The sequence below is a fragment of the Dermacentor andersoni genome, chromosome 5, assembly GCF_023375885.2.
Source record: "Dermacentor andersoni chromosome 5, qqDerAnde1_hic_scaffold, whole genome shotgun sequence".
In the NCBI taxonomy this organism is placed as follows: Eukaryota; Metazoa; Arthropoda; class Arachnida; order Ixodida; family Ixodidae; genus Dermacentor; species Dermacentor andersoni.
In genome coordinates this window covers 131,283,790-131,300,311 of record NC_092818.1, presented here as the reverse complement: position 1 = coordinate 131,300,311, position 16,522 = coordinate 131,283,790, and the positions used below count along the sequence as shown (strand labels likewise).

Below are 16,522 nucleotides of genomic sequence, written 5' to 3'. Positions count from 1 at the left end.
CTCTTTGCAGGAAGGTACCACTTTATTTTTTTGCCTACATTGTTCAATGAAACACTTGGTGTCTGCCTGGTTGGTTCATCCAGAGATGACGAAAGCCACTGTTTTATGCACACCTTACAATCAGAAGCAGCAGCTGCTAAAATGGTGTGGACTAATTAATTACTATGCTGCTTATCAGAAACTAACACTTAAGATAAACCAAACAAACAATGCCACATGTTTTACTCAATGTTATGAATGAATGATATGTTTAATAGAAATGTAGAAACAATAAGGAAAAGAGAAATGAAAGTGCATGATGAGGCAACCTGCTGCCAGTGGGAGCCAAACCCACAACTTACCCATTATGCATGCAATGCTTTACCATGGCTATCGCCCAGTCCACCGCTTTTTAGGTATTTGAGTATCCGCACTAGATCTAGCCTTGGGAGTGTGAGCCAGCGTCACGAATGGCCATGGCATCGAATGTGAAGCATACCTCCCAACAGCTGGTGTCACGCAATATTTGCTAGACCTTGCCTGCCTGCGACACAGGCAGCTAGACCTTGCCAAGGATCACGTAACTTTCCGATGGCTTCCTGCCGGTTGTAACTAAAAAAAAAAATTAAGACCTTCAGTTCCACTTATTCTTCTGACTTACCTTAATTGTTACAACATAAACGCAGGTTTATGTTGTACGCAGGTGATGGGAATATCAACAAAAGTCAGTGACGGTGAATTTAGATTGCTGTGAGTATGAACTTGAGCAAATGTTAGTATTCGCAAGTACAAATGTGAGTAAGTGCTGGTGAGTGTGAGTGGAAGCAAGTATGAGCATTAGTGGATGCCAGTAAGTGCAAATGTAAGAGAGTATGAATGCAAGTGAGTGTTGGCGAGTGTGTACGTGCAAGTAGGAGCGTGAGTGAGTGTCGACGAGTGCGAGTAGACATAGGTGTAAGTGAGCAACAGCCCTGAAAAATATGAGTACTACATCCACTTCTTGTGCCCCCCTATGCTCTCGCCAAACTGCTCACCTGAAAGCAGACAGCTTCCAGGGCAGCCCTGGCAATGTGTGCTCGAGTTGTGAACTGCGTGAGGCCGCATATGATTCCTCGGGCATCGGGTTCCCAGTAAGGTGCATACAGGCCCGAAAAAGCTGGGACAAAGTACACGCCGTGTGTGCTGCCTACTGTACGGGCCACTTTTTCTGCGACGAAAAAGATCCACAGGGTGCAATGAAAAACACTGAAAATAAAAATTGTCCATGAGCTACGAAATCTTTCAAAGGTGCACATTATATACAACGACAGCTGCACTATGAAATGGTTCTAAAGATTTAGTGGAGCAAAATTATTCTAGGGTTTGACCTGCCAAAAACCCCAATTTGATTGTGAGGTATGCAGTCGGAAGGGACTCTAGATAAGTTCTGACCACCTTAAGTCCTGTAACGTCCACCCAATGCAGAGCGTGCAGGCATTTTTGTTTTTCACCCTCACTGAAACGCGACCGCCATGGCCAGGATTCAATCCTGCACCCTCTGGCTTAGTAGAGCAATGGCATAGCCACTGCACCACAACGGCAGGTATTTAGTGGAGCAATTGAAGTAAGCATTATGGTACCGCCACACAATCTTAAACACAATTCTTCGGAAACATCTTCGAGACCCCTTTCAGCACATAAGCATGAGCCATTCAGACCCTATAGTCGGATGCAACTTCAGAAAAAAGGGGGTGTTTACTCCTCCGAGGCGGAGGCACACGAGCACCCACCAATGGGCGCACACTCTGGACTAACGTCATCAGCCAGACGGCCAGTGACTCCGCCGACAGAGAAGATGGCCGCCCGCGCTTCGAACTGGGCGAGGTCGCGTCAGCTGTGTGCTTCAGCCCCTCGTGAGAGTGAATTCCAGAACTGTTTGTGATGGTCTATCATGCCGGAAATATTACTACGAGCTTACGATGCGGCATTTGTGCCGCGTGCGCTTATTCTGAGTCGTGATCCGGCGAAGGAACATTGCAGCGAGCATCGCTGGCGCTGCGCTACGCTTTGCCTGAAAACAGGATCCCGCGGCGACCGCAACGAACACACATCCTGCGTGTTTGTTCCATGTTGTTTTATTTCGCTCCCGAGTGACGTTACGATGAGAAAAGTTTTCCAAAGACTGGTGCCCACTGTTAGCGGCGGGTGTGTTCGTGTACTGTGTCGCTGCATTTTTCGCCAGACGGGTTGAAGTGATGGAGCAAAACCATTCTCAGGAGAAATCAGAAAAGTGTGCATGCATGAAACAAACCTACGAGTGTCTCAACAGAAAATATTTGCAGTAGAAGCCTTCTACGCAAAGATTTGTCGCCGTCAACTTAGCGTGAACGATCATTGTCAGCAGTGAGATAGCCGATCGTCTAGCGACGGTGTTCGAGCGTTGTGTAGCACCGTCGATGGATTGCTGTCCACCAGTGCTCACTGCACGCGCAAGCTGTTGAATGCGTGCTGTGAAATTATGAAAACGCAAAACCAAAAAAATATACATTTTATGCTATTTAAAACCAAGAGTGCTTATTTAAAATGATGAATGAAGCATTTTTGTACCTTCTGCCTCGACCGTATTCTTGCCCCAGGTTTGTAATGGTTGTGATAAATGCATTGTTTTATATAAGTACTTTTTCAATAGCAACTGATTCATTTTAAGCTTCGAATGTGTACATGTAAACAAGCACAAAAGCCATGCAGAGCTGCTCTTTCTACTTTTGTCACTTGCAATGAAGCTAAAGACCAGACGACGCACAGCGTTGTAGAAGGCACGGGGTTATTTTCCGGTCGCTATCCGGCATGTGCTGTAGCACATGAGAGCTCTACTAAACCAGTCATCAAAATATAAAAGTCTTTATACTGAGAATTACGCGTTTCAGGAGCCCGATTTTTCGAGCGGGACTATTTTAGTCGCGGAAACAATCAGCTGTCGCGCTTCGGTCATCTGGGTGGGGCCTCCCCTTTTTTCTAAAGTTGTATCCGACTATAGGCAAGGGTCACTACTTGATTAGAACCGATTGTTCCACTATGACTCTTTATACACAACATGAGGCAAGTTCTTCAAAAGCTTTAATCTTCCTTAGTGGCACCATCCCAGAGAAAAAATGAGGTGCAGTATGCCATTAATGTGCCCTTTCATGTCACCATCACATGGATTAGCAAGCACATCCTTCCAAGCATGCGGCTCTACAATGTAGCAGTTACTATGATGACAGTCTCTCTAAAGCATGCAGCTACTGTGGAAAACAGACTCTGACAAACGCTGCACACAATCCATGATGAACCTTCACTATACAACTCTCACTGTCACGCTGTACCTAGTTCATCAAAAGTTAAAGGCAAGAAAAACTGCATTTCAAGATGCAGTTGCTGACAATGCCACAGCAACCTCGCTCAACTCTAAAACAGTACTTTCAGCCCCATTACTGACGAAGTTCAGCATGCATAAACCAGAGAGAGCATTATCTTCCTGAAATGTAGTTGTGAAGTACAGTGACATGATGGACTGCAAGAATCGCACAATTTGCATTAAGCAACACTGATCATGCAAAAGTGAATGTCCTGCTGAGAGGGTCTGATCTAAAATGGCATTTCCTCTTGCTTGCTGTCACAGTGATAAAAAGTTGTGGTCACTCACCAAGCCAACAGTTAAATATTTTTTGGGACTAAGTGCTGGCATCTTCTTTGAAAACCACTTAGGTGTTTTATTGCTACTTAGCAAATAGAGGTTGCTTTAGGTTCTTTCAGGCTTGTTACCTATATAGGAAGTCCAGTACATCAGATAGTTGAGTTTTATTCACATCAAGATGTGGACAGACAAGCACGAAAATTGACCACCTCTCTTGCACTTCTGTCAGGCAGCACTAATCAGCTGCAAATGATGCCTGCAGCTTTTACTTCTCCACTGCATAAAACTGTTTCTTGTGCCAAATCTTATATCACTTAGTATGAAGGACAATTGACGATGGTAACAAAGAATACAACTCTCACCGATTTCACTGCTGCTGCTGATGAGGCCTAGGTTGTCCCTCAGCCACCGAACAGCAGCCCCCGCAATAGCCACAGATCCCTAAGAATTTTTTTAAACATTACAAAATTGCCTTCCAGAGGAACACCACGGTGCAGTTATCACTGAGCACAGATTGTGTGAAGCATAGGTTAGTCAGGTGACAACGGTCAGGTGACAATTGCCTTTAAACTCGGCATAATAACCACTCCTGCTGAGCTTCAGCTCCACTGTTGAAACAAAACTGCTGCCCTCAGGAATCAATCACATAGGAAATCACAGACACTGAAGGCCTTGCTGCAGGACAAGAACAAGAAAGTTTCGTTTTGTTCTGAAATGTCATAAATATTTCGAGTTTCTTTTAGGCCACAACAACAAAACTCAACACAAATGTATGCCATCACAGATTCAGGTCAGGTCAACACAACTGCATGGCATAGAATGCTTGTGTCTGCTAATACCTTAGTGCTACAATAAAGCTGCTGCTTAGGTGTTATGTTGAAGAAGGAAAGATAAACTAAGACTTAACCTTTCTTAATGCAGACAGACACTCAAAATCTATCCTGATAGCTGATAGGTGTTTAAGATTTCTACCCACCACCAAGACCCCTACTATCTTTTTGTAAATGTCATACAGGAACTCCCAGTATTTTAAGAGCAGCAGCTGTGTTCTAACAATTAGACCAACAGCTAACCAGCCTGAAATGCTACATCATGCTGAAAAACAAGTGCCACTTCATGATTGTGTTATGGATTACAAGTGCACCAATGTGAGAATTACAAACAAGCAAAACTGTACGAAAGGAAAAGTATTAAATAATGACAAAGCGTTTTGTTTATCTTGTAGTAATTAAGCACTTGAGCAGAAGCTGCAGAGAAGCATGTGGCAGAACACCTGATATCAACTACCAAGTATTTCTAATTGCTAACAAGGCAGGTTTCTTGAGAGGCTTTTGATGTACCCTGTCACATTGCAAGTTTCACAGTAGTGAGATAGCTGTACCAGCCAACAAGCATGCTCTAAGAACAGAAATAAAGAGCTCTTCTGACAGACAACAGAAAGTGTAACTGGTGCTACTATTTGTGAGTCAGTGAATGCAGTTCAGCTGTAACAACAACATTGATGCAACGAGGTTCAGACATTTCAAAACAAGGTTCAGTTCCTCCAGCTTTTCACTCTGTAGAACATCATTTTTCTCAAATTTTCTTAAGTTTCATAGGACACAAAAAGAAAACATGTATCAAGATTGTGTCACACACTGAAATATGGCTCGAGTGCTCTTACACAGCATCGAAATCCAAACCACAAGAGCAATGGAAGCCAGTCACACATATCATCAAAAGGAGGGGATGACACAGATTCACGGCATGACCTGTTTGTGATAATAAAACAGGTCACGAGACAGTATGCAAGCATTCAGTTCATAGCAAAATTGTTCAACTTCAGGGGTTGAACAGGGTTAGTTCTAGTAGTAAAACATAAAGAGCCCAGAAAGTGGATGGGAAGGTGGTGCCGCAGGAACTCAATTGGTAAGAGCATCGCACGCATAATGCGAAGACATGGGCTCATATCCCACCTGCAGCAAGTTGTTTTTTCATCCACTTTCATTTTCATTAATTTATTATTAAATTCAAGTAGTAAGTAGAAGTAACTTCCCCTATGTTGAGCCTCATAACTGGAGTTTTGAATGGATGTATAGCAGTAATGGTAATTTGATATTTTACTATAAATAAAAGGAAAGCTTAAATATACAAGATATACATGTGGTTCCTAGTTTTCAGCATTTGCGAGTCAGGTCAATTGAAAAAAAATGACCTAATATAACGATTTGGTGGCTTCAATACTAGCCATAGTTATGCATGCTATGCAGAAAGCAGTAATTTCCCAAATTTGAAAACGAGTATACAAAAAGCACTGGTTTTTACTCAGTGCAGCAGACACCTAGTTTGCTGTTTGCTGCATTTTTTTAAGCTCATAAAGCCTAGGTTGTCATTCGAGGGAGCATACAGAAGCCTCCTCATACTTGATTGTACCAGACACCTGGTTTGCTGTTTTCTGCATTCTTTAAGTTCGCGAAGCAATGACTGTCAGTCCAGGGAGCATACAGAAGCCTCCTCATACTTGATTATTGCATTTAATCAGCTTTCCGTGGAAGCAAGGTGGTCAAGTGTGCCTCCAACTAGTGCTCGAGCCTCCACATGCTTTCTTTGCCTTAACAGTGCTGAGCAACATGGTGCAGAGATAGGTAAGGGCACCTGCACAGGTGGTGCTCGAAATGTAAGAGGTGAGACAGCTACTCAAGCTTCAGTCGAAGATCAGTCTGAAATCAACTGCGTGCTCTTGTGCGAGTGAAAGCACCACACGACAAGAACGATTGCCAGTAATAATTTGTGAATACGCTCTCAAAACGCTTATAAATGAAAGCAACCGACGGTGGGGAAACCAAAGTTGCACATGATACTAGTTAAACACAATTATCAAAATGCCTCTATATATGAGCATCTGCGGCAGTTCGACACATCATTAAAACAGCCTATACGTTCGATTGGAAAATTTGCAACCCAACAGAAGCTTCTGTGTCTTCACTGCTGCAGCCATTTCAAGATTAAGTTGCCGAGTCTACCAAAGCTCAAATTTCGCGAATATTTATTCAAGAAGTGCTAGAAGCACTGGAGGCCGGTTTCGACAGTACCACAATTCAAAGCTTTATTTTCACAGACTCTCCAACCAACCATAAATTGTTAAATCTGACAAATAGTTAAAATTCAGTCGTCATTTCAGACAATGCATGATGCTGACATTAGAAAAAATCCAAAGGAAATGTTTACCAATGCATACAAAAACTGTCGATCAAATTGATAGATTTCTATAGGTGCGGTAACGAAAGTGTTAAAGCGATGTGATGCCGCAAACAGGAAAAGTCACATAAAGGTGGATGCCTGATGAGCTTTATTCATCCTTACTGTGAACTGCTGTTACAAAATAACATGAAAGGGCAAATGCTGACAGGTTTGTCACTGTCTGCAAGATAGGCATCGTCCTCCGTGACACCAAGGTTATTGCACAAACAGCGCTTTAGAAATGCCCATGAAACAATCAAAATGGACAAAGCCTTGCCCGAACTGCGCAGTAGTGCACTGAGCCACTTGGAAGATCACTCGCTTAACATGACTGCACAACAGTGCTGAACGTTTTGCTCAAGGTTGTGATTATTATACGATAACTGCATTGACTGATGCAGCACTACCAGTGTTCTATCAAGAGAAAGCCAGTGCAAAATGCATAATGGAAACTGCCAGCTCCCCCATTCTTGCATGAGGCCAGATGTCAATGTGTACGGAGAGCGCAGCAAGCAGGCGAACATAAAATAAAAATAACAAAAGCATTGTATTCATGTCACGAACATGAATATATAATGTGAGGTACGTTCCGAGGACAGATATTGCCGGGAAAAAAAACTTGCGCTATATTCGTGCAAATATGGTATATGTTTGCTCGGCAGCTTGAAGTATGCATGGTATTCTGGTAGCAAAAATGTCCGAAAAATTTACTCGGCAAAGGCAACTTGAGACAGCACATTTTTTCTAGATGTGTGTCAATCAAGGGCTTGGTATAACAGGCCTGCAGCTGGCAAGGCAACGCGCCAATCCTCCATGATCACACCTATTATGCACATGGTTGCACACTAAGGACAGTGAAAAGCATGGTTGCAATTTAGAGTTGTTCTTGTGCCATACATTGGCACAGCAAGTCGCCGACAGGTCATCAACACAGACAGGAGATGCCTCACTGGCTTGTCGGAGGCATCAGATGTGCACCTGAATGTTATTTGGCATAGACCTGACCTAAATTTTGTTTTTTTTCAGTGATATCAACGTGTATATGCTTATAAAAAAAGGCATTTTCATGTTGGATGAAACCTAATTAAAACAAGGTTAAACTGTACTACTGCCAGATTTTTCAGGATAATCTTGTCACAAGCACGAGGAATTTAACTACAATGCACGAGAACAGACACACGAACAGACACAAGAACAAAGGCAAGGCCTCACCTCAACAGCATACTGGACAGGACGATTGGGTCCCAGCTTGTAGGCAACAGTCGTGAGCAGACCATGAGTGGACTGCACAATCTGCAAGCCAGTCTACAATGTTGTTAGGTACATGCGCCATAACTCACCGTGTGCATAATTGCCTGTGCTTGGAAGCAGGAGCGTAGCAGAGAGAGAGAGAAAAAGAGAGTGACATGAAAGTGCACGCAGCAATAATGGGCACAAGTAAGAGCAGCCATACCGTATTAAAGCAGGAAAGAGCTTTACCACAATGATACCAGAAAGTGCAGCAAAATGAGAAGTATGAGAAGAGTAGCCACAGTGCTTTGTACAGCAGTGCAAGTTTTTGTTTTTCAAGGGTATCAGAACCAACACAGAAATTGCCCCCAACAAGAGATTTGCCATTAGAATAAATGATAGAAGCTAGCCTTAACAAAAATGATGTCCTGCAAGTCGAGCAATCTTGAATACTGCACTAAAATTGCAATTGAAGAGAGTTATAAAGACATGAACATGCTGCAAATAAATAGTTTAAGGTGCATTATGCTCTCAAAATCTACGGAAAAGAAAGAATGCTATTACTATAACGCAGAACTATCACTCCGAGCTAGTGCTGCTGTGCGTGCATCAAATGTTACAAAAAAAAAAGATGTTATTTTAGAATTTTACGAGCTAAAACCATGATATAATTAGGAGACTCACAATTAATTCTGACCACCTGGTGTTCTTTAATGTGCATGTAAACATAAGTGCACAGGCGTTTTTGCATTTCACCCTCATCAAAATGCAGCCGCTGCTGCCGGGATCAACCCATGACCTCAAGTTCAGCAGTGCAACAACACAGCCACTAAGCTACTGCGGCGGCAGGTGTGCATCAAATGCACTTGGAAGTAGTACATGCAATTGTAATTATATTGTAAATCAGTTGTGCGAAAGCTTGCAAGGCATAATATACATGAACTGTTATATACTATTTGGCGAAGTCAGACTCGTCTGCTATGATAACTTCTATTATAATGGGGCAAACTATATATTGTAGAACTATGTTGATACGATCCTATTATGTACGATTTCCTGGCACCAATATTCGCAATAGAGAACACAATGTAATGACCCAGAGCGCTTACTTTTTACTGGTTCATACGTTTCCAGAAAACTTGATCTTTCAGCAGATTGCCAAACTGTAATCGTTTGATAGATTTTCCAGCTGCCAGATCCCACGTGAACAAGAGAAGGCGCAAGGCATGCGCGACTGAGAACAGTAGCTGCCCGCCACAGCAGCTTTCCTGCAATACTTGCTCGTCCATCTCACATAAAAAGGCTGGTGTGCACTTAAGTTTCTTATTCCGGTACCAGCAAATCTCCTCCCGATCTCGTTGTACACCGCATTTACAACTATCACGGCCAACCCTATTGCGATACACATCTCGGAAGCGTACTGTACGAAGTCATGTTGGAAGCGTACTGCTTGATATAATAGGCGATGACACAAATGTGCTGCTGTTCCCTGCTGCAAGCAGCATAATAGGCGTCATATTCCAGTGTTGCTGACTAGCTCGATTTCGTTCATCTTTCTCGTTGCAGACTTCAAACACTATGCAATTGGAAAATGACAACGTGCATCTTGGGTTGCTTAGGCCCTACCAGCTTGACGCGCATCCGCGTCTAGTGCCGCAACAATTTGCACTGAATGGGCATGTCAAAACTTCCCGCCAGAATGCCCTGCTCGAAGAAGCTACTGACCCAGGCTGAATTCGAGGAGCCCAAATGTAAGCTTGCGGAGACCGTAAAAAGGATAACATGTGTCTTGGTGCCACTAGAGCCCCACCAGCTCAGCTCGTGTCAGGGTCTTGTGCTTCAACAATTTGTGTTACGTAGATGTCAACTAGCAATTTTTAGTGACTTCCGATTGTACGTTTTTGTCAGTTACGTGTTCTTTTTCGCGTTTTTTTGAAAAACGTATGAACGAGGTTCTACTGTACATATTACGTGCGTGTTTACGTGTGTGCGTGAAGGTGCATAGAATAAGGAACAGAGGGAATCACCACATTCAGAAGAAAAAGAACTTAAGATTCCCAGCAGCAATAGGCAAAACAATGTTGTGTAGCTATGTAGGAACAAGAGTTTCTGTGTTGACGAGGAAAATAGCAGAAAGCCACTCCTACAAATCTTGTATGAAGGACGCCACATCTAGAAACGTGCCGATTTCCAGCAGATGTACAGTGCTGTGCACCTTGCCCAAGAAATAAATCTGTCAAGTAAACATCAGTTCTCATAAAGGGCCAGCTTATCTATCAGCAGATCAAAGGTTACCTGCAGCAAATACCTGCTGATGTTTTCAACCTGAATGGGGTGGGCTGAGCTGAAAGTGGCCGACACAGCCATTCGAGCCTTTTCTGACCGCAGAAATGCAGGTAGTACAGCCAGAATGCGAGTAGTCACTAAGTTTTTTTATCCCTTTGGACATTATTTTTGCAACAATCATTATAACAAGGTGTTAAAATGTGCTTCACAACTGCCAACCAGTTCACAAAGCACACAATATTTCCTCCACAGCAGTAGAAGTTTCTGGTTGCAGCAGCTTTTGCAAGGTGGGCCAGACCCCATAAAAGAATAAGAACAGGGTCATTTAAAGTTAATTTTGTTAGAAGCTTGCAACTCAAGAAGTACCAAAATAAGATGTCTAATGAGCACTATCTATAGGTTGACATATACAAAAGGACTTGTATATACATGTTGTATTCTTTCTTCTTTTTTTTTTAATGAGCTGCAAAGCGCTGCAATATTGTGCCATTATTAGAATCCCAACTTGCCAGGTTCATTTCTTTTCTTTTTTTTTTTCATGGCAGTCCTTCCATCTTGAATTATCCTGTACATTCATGCTGTCAACTATGCTTATGTCAGGATGCTGCCAATTCCGTTGATGTAGAAAATTCTAGGATTCACGCAAACCAACGCAATTTCAGCAGTTCCTCAACATGCCATACCGGCTTCCTAAGATAGTGCAAGTATGCCCTACTCCTCCCTTTCCAAGCACTGCTTGTCACACAAAATTTCCATAGAAACAATAATAAACAGCAGTAAAATGCTCATGCAGCTATAGGCTGTACATTGCAAGTTGTGAAACAGAAAGGAAAAGTGAAAGGCAATCTAGCTGCCACAATCAAGCAGCAGCAGGAGAACCACATTAATTAAATGAACAGTGCACATGCAACAAAGAAGCTTTCTCGCAGCAAGCAATGCAGCTAATTCCAATATGAATTAGTGAATGAGCATGCTGTGTGCTTACCTCCAGGCCAGTGTTACACAAGAGGAAGCATCCAGTGCCATATCTGCACAGGACCAAAACAAAAGAAACCGGACATTACTTTACACGACATATACCTCAGCCACAGCTTCTCTGTGAAAAAAAAAAAAGGGGGTATAGGCTGCTGACTCACGTTAAGCCCTACAGACCCATGGAAAATTTACTAACAAAGTAAGCTAGCGTCTGTAGCGATAGGGCTGGAGTGTTCTGTATGGTGCGGTCTGCTGCAGTTCAGTGTAGAACTTGCGTCTGGTTTAGCGATTTACTTTTAACTACGTTGCGGAATGCAAAGCGGGTTGGCGTCAAATGTAGAGACTTCTAAATATGCATAATTTTCATTGTCTGCACGGTTCTTTGCATAGAAGATTTTGGTAAAAAATAAAGGTTACAGCAACAAAGAAGGAGAAGCTATTTTCACAAATATCAACTAAAGCTAAGAAAAACATTTGGTATCCACTTCTGGCGATAAGGAAGTTTTCTTATATAGTTTTTAGCACTACATGTAGAAGCAACACTCCTAAAGCAGTTTCATTTATCAGTTCTTGAGCATTCGTCAGAACAACTGGCGGCAACATCAGGGCGACGACTGCACTCCACTGTGCCTCTCCCCTCATGACGACAAGCAAACAACAACACGATGGGCATATGACACCCTTTGCTCTCTGTCACTTTTTACTTTCCACTCCTCTTCATAGAGCATGCGAAGGGAAAAAAAGACGCCTCTGCACCAACTAACATTTTTGACAACATGAATGGTTTAGCATGTAAAAACGATGAAGCTATGTATGACACCAAGAAAGGACAAGCAATGCGAGCAGTTACCGCTTGTGAGCAGTTTACATTTGCGCTTTCTTGCTTGTCTAACCACTGTGTCAATGCCTTAGTGTGGATTTGCATAACATTCATATCCCGCAAAAATGTCTATATTGGGAAAGTACAAACTGGACAACTGTTTCAATGACATGTAGTTTTTTGAAGAACAAGGTTGAATAAAATTAATTTTACAATGTGCAGTGCCTGCATGTAGTGCAATGCTCTGCATATAATAAAATACCGGCAATTTGAAGTGACTGTTCCCATTCTGTGCAACCTGAGGCTGCTATGTCACATGCTACAATCTGTTGCTCCTAGTGTGTCATTAGCATTTTGTTGTACTGCCTACTCAATTTTCACACATCAGCTACGTTAACGTTTGACATTTTGCAAAAGTTGTTGAGACATATACAGGGCAGCTGCTGAAAAAAATCTCTGCATTATTGGTCACTGATGAAATTAATGAAACTCCTCTGAAGTGCTTGTCAACTGGCATTTCAATGAGGTGGGTAAATTGCGAGTATTGGTTCTGCCACTAGACCTACGTTTTAAAAAGCATGCGGGGTTCGAAATTGCTGTTGCTTTGTGTTGCAAGCTCTTCTAAGATGTAAGACACATTTTCTCATGAAAGGCACACTTCATAACTGTGCTGTGTAATGAGAAAATAAATTTGAAACATTATATTCCCATGTATTCCTATCGGCAGGGAAAAAGCCGGTAACACCAATCAGCCATTGCTGCTGACAACAATGCCATACTGCATACTGCCTATGTCAGCAACGGCAGCAGGTCTGTAAAGAGCCGAACCACTTTATAACAAACAAGAATATAATGATTATTGGATATAAAGATGTAAATATAAAATTTCGTTGGTCATGTCATAATTCAATGGAGTGCTCTCCTGCTATAAAGAAATCAAAAATGCGTGTGAACGACATTGGTTATAGCGAGGCAAATATATTTTTGTACATGCCTCAAAATATGTACAGTAGACTTCTGTTAATTTGACTCTTACCAATGAACACTCGTGCATTTATATAAACCCAAACTTTCATTATTTCAATCATCAAATCGGCCTTCACCGGATAATTCAAACTTGGCCAGTCATCACACACACGCCCGACCGTATGGTGATCCCAACAGCTACCCCTTCAGTGGCAGAGTCTTTATATAAGCAGAGCTTTGCGGACAATGAATGCAATGCATTCATCATCTCTTACTGAAAAAGCCTATTTTCGGATTGCCTTAGGAAGATAATAAGCAATGATTGTAGTTTACAATGTCCCATTACGCTATTTACCCATTTCTAACAAGCGCCATACTTTTCAGGAAAATTATGCAAAAAATTGCCTGTGCAGTACAATCGGATACAAAACCAAAACCACTTTTGCAGCGTTCGTACGCATTACGGAATACTAAAGAAGTACTGCAGTGAAACTGACTTTAAAAAATGACGTGGCAAAGCTGACTTTAGGAAACCGGCTGCTACTGTGCAACACATTACACAATTGTGTGAACATAATATTTTTACTTTATTTAGGGCTTCAATACCATTTCTATGTTAGCTTTCTGCTTTGGACACACATAAAGTAGCCGCGAATTCGATGCAGGGACATGTTACAATCAAACAATTGCTGTCAAATAAATCAGTGATGCTTTTTTTTTTTGCAATTCAACTTGTTGGATAAATTTATTAATTTTGACAGCCCCATCAGGGTCAAATTAACACAAGCCAACTGTACTCTGGTAGCAAAAATAGCAAATCCACTTGCCGACTGATTTTCCGGAACCGATTTTGCAAATGTGCGCGATTATGCGGACTTCTGTGCAGCACAGCCATCTCCCCCTAGCACAGGAATGGCAACAACCTAAATTTCAGATAGTACACAATGTCTCAGGCAGGAACCACATGCATAATGCCGCAAACATGGCAGATATGCCCAAAGTTGCTGACTGCCATGAAACCGTTCGTAACTTTGGCTGCCAATTCCCACTGAAGAAGCGCTGATAGCTTACCAGCCTCAGCAGTGCAGCTGGTGGAGTGGCTAGAGATAAGCCATTGCGGGAAGCTTTCCGTTAATATATTTGCACTTGTACACTTAACTAGCGCATGAACTAGACGTAGTAGCTGAGTACGAATCCACGTAAAGTTCCCCCCCGATGTGCAAAAATTCTGGCGGCGGTGACAGCTTGGCTTGGTCAGACTGCAGTGGGCAAGCCAATGCACTGTTCCCGTGCGACACCACCAATCACATGGTTGCCTCTTCACTGCCGTTTAGAATGCGTGTATGTATCTTATTGTTGTTCCCGAGTCTCATGTCAGCACGGCAAGGAGCCGATGGACCATCAAAATCTGCAGGAAACCCTTTGCTGGCCCGTCTAGAAGGCAGCTCACTTGCATTTATTTCACACAGACTTAATGTACATTTTTTAAAACAATATCAGCATGTAAGCATACCACGAACATTGGATATAGCAAACATATTTTCGTGCCCAATGCAACTTCGTCATAACAAGGTTCGGCTGTGGTTGGATGTGCAGCCACCATCACATCTGATGGTGTGACCGGCCGGGCAAAATAATGGCTGCGCCCCGCTGTGGTGTCTGCTTTCAGCAACATGCAAACTAGATTTATACTTTCGCGTCTGCTTAATCATGTATACCCTCCATTTCTAGATGATCACATTGTCGCATCTACTCTGTCGTGTGCATGTGGTGCTACTTATTGAAATCTGTGTTTCAATTTTATCGAAGGTATTATGCCTGTTAATCCCTGCCGAAATGTCTGGCTACTGGACAATATGCATATGTGACAGTCTGCTTTTTCAGCATGATAAAAGTGAAGTGATCACGAAAAGTGAAATATGTTATAGACACATTCTAAGTGGGTGACTCTTCAGTAAACATAGCTATGCTATATTTCATTAGGTGGTTACTTACAATCTCCGTGCTTTGTGTTCAAATATTATGCAGTCGCACAGCCACGTAACAATACAAACTCACACCTCTTTCAACACACGCAACAAGTTGCATCACATAGCTTTTTATGAAGCCATGCTTCCGTCTCCTTACAATGCAGACCTGCAATGCCAAGGACCTTCACTTATCTTGCTGCCTGCAAACTGCTTGACACAGCTTATCTGCTTATCACAAGTACTACATCCGTGTCTGACAAGTGTGTCACAGAAGTCAGAGAGTTAATGTTCTGTTCTTTTGCCTACGCCTTTTGGCGACCTAGAACACAAATAGCCATGGCAATCATGCAGTGCTGCAATGCTGCAAGAGTAACAAAATGGTTTAACAGAAGTAGACCCTGCAAAAATACAGGTCGTTCCACACAGCAAGGAACTGGATGGCACATTGCATACACAGTAAAACCTCGTTAAACCATACCCGCTTAAACAGTAATTTTGTTTTAAAAGTAGTCAAGTCAAATCCCACACTCAGTGGCCATTGAACATAATGTGTTTTGTATCCGCACAGACCGTGCCAGCTTATTGCGCATGTATCAGTTCACATGTAGTATTTGCATTTTTCATCGCGCAAACACGGCAATGCGTCGTCTCCATAGGGCAGCCCGGCAGAACAAGCCTCAGAGATCAGAACAACGGCCTCCAAGAGCCCTGTGCGTTTGTGCGTGAAGCCACATCAACATCAACATCATTTTGGTGCCATTCCAGAGAGCGTTGTGGCATTGTGCAACAAACAAGGACTCGCGTCATGCCAACGCTCGTATAAACAAGACGCCAGGTGCTCAGCATAGAAGAAAAATTAGACATCGTTCGTACTACCAAACGTGACACGAAGAAGTCAGTGCTGGCACGCGACAGGGATGTACTTTTGACTATGGTGTGTGACATTTGGAATGCGAAGAAGTTGCTCGGCAGCGCTGCTGCGACTGTGTAGAGATATCAGCTACGAGGTTCTACTTTTCACCACCATTGCCTCGGTTGTTGCCGAAGTGTCGGCTAGCGACAGTGATGAGGATGACACTGAAAGCGACAGCGCTGGCGATTCTGGCACAACAGTGGCAGAAGCTGTGGGTTAGGTCAGCCTCATGAATGCAATCATCGCGACGAGAACAGCACCCCGCAATGAAAAGGGCGCCCCGCGACTTCTGCAGCGCTACCGCCTGCGTGCACGGAGAACATGCAACGCCAACGAGGAATCTGCCATGCGAATGTTTGCCTAGAAGATGGGGCTGGCTGGAAAGCTGGCTCGCAGCTTCAGTAAGCTTGAGGCCGCTGTCGTTGCTGCTACGCCGCGGCGGCCTAGCAGCAACGACAGCGGCGCACGAAGTGAATAAATACTGCATGTCTTTTTTCCCCTTTCATCGC

General features: G+C 43.0%; 1 protein-coding gene across 5 annotated transcripts in view; it reads right to left on the bottom strand.

Moving 5' to 3' along the window:
* The window catches only part of Gk1 (Glycerol kinase 1), a 53,289-nt gene that overhangs the window by 24,792 nt on the left and 11,975 nt on the right, over window positions 1–16,522 (bottom strand). For 4 of the 5 annotated variants that reach the window (XM_050178601.2, XM_055071010.2, XM_055071011.2 and 1 more), the window contains exons 10-13: window positions 11,355–11,397; window positions 8,066–8,158; window positions 3,997–4,075; window positions 1,014–1,186 (exon numbers count right to left, since the gene is read on the bottom strand). In XM_050178601.2, coding sequence (XP_050034558.1) covers window positions 1,014–1,186; window positions 3,997–4,075; window positions 8,066–8,158; window positions 11,355–11,397 — 388 coding nt within the window. The remainder of the gene's footprint in view (window positions 1–1,013; window positions 1,187–3,996; window positions 4,076–8,065; window positions 8,159–11,354; window positions 11,398–16,522) is intronic. The other variant, XM_050178602.2, reaches the window with a different exon arrangement.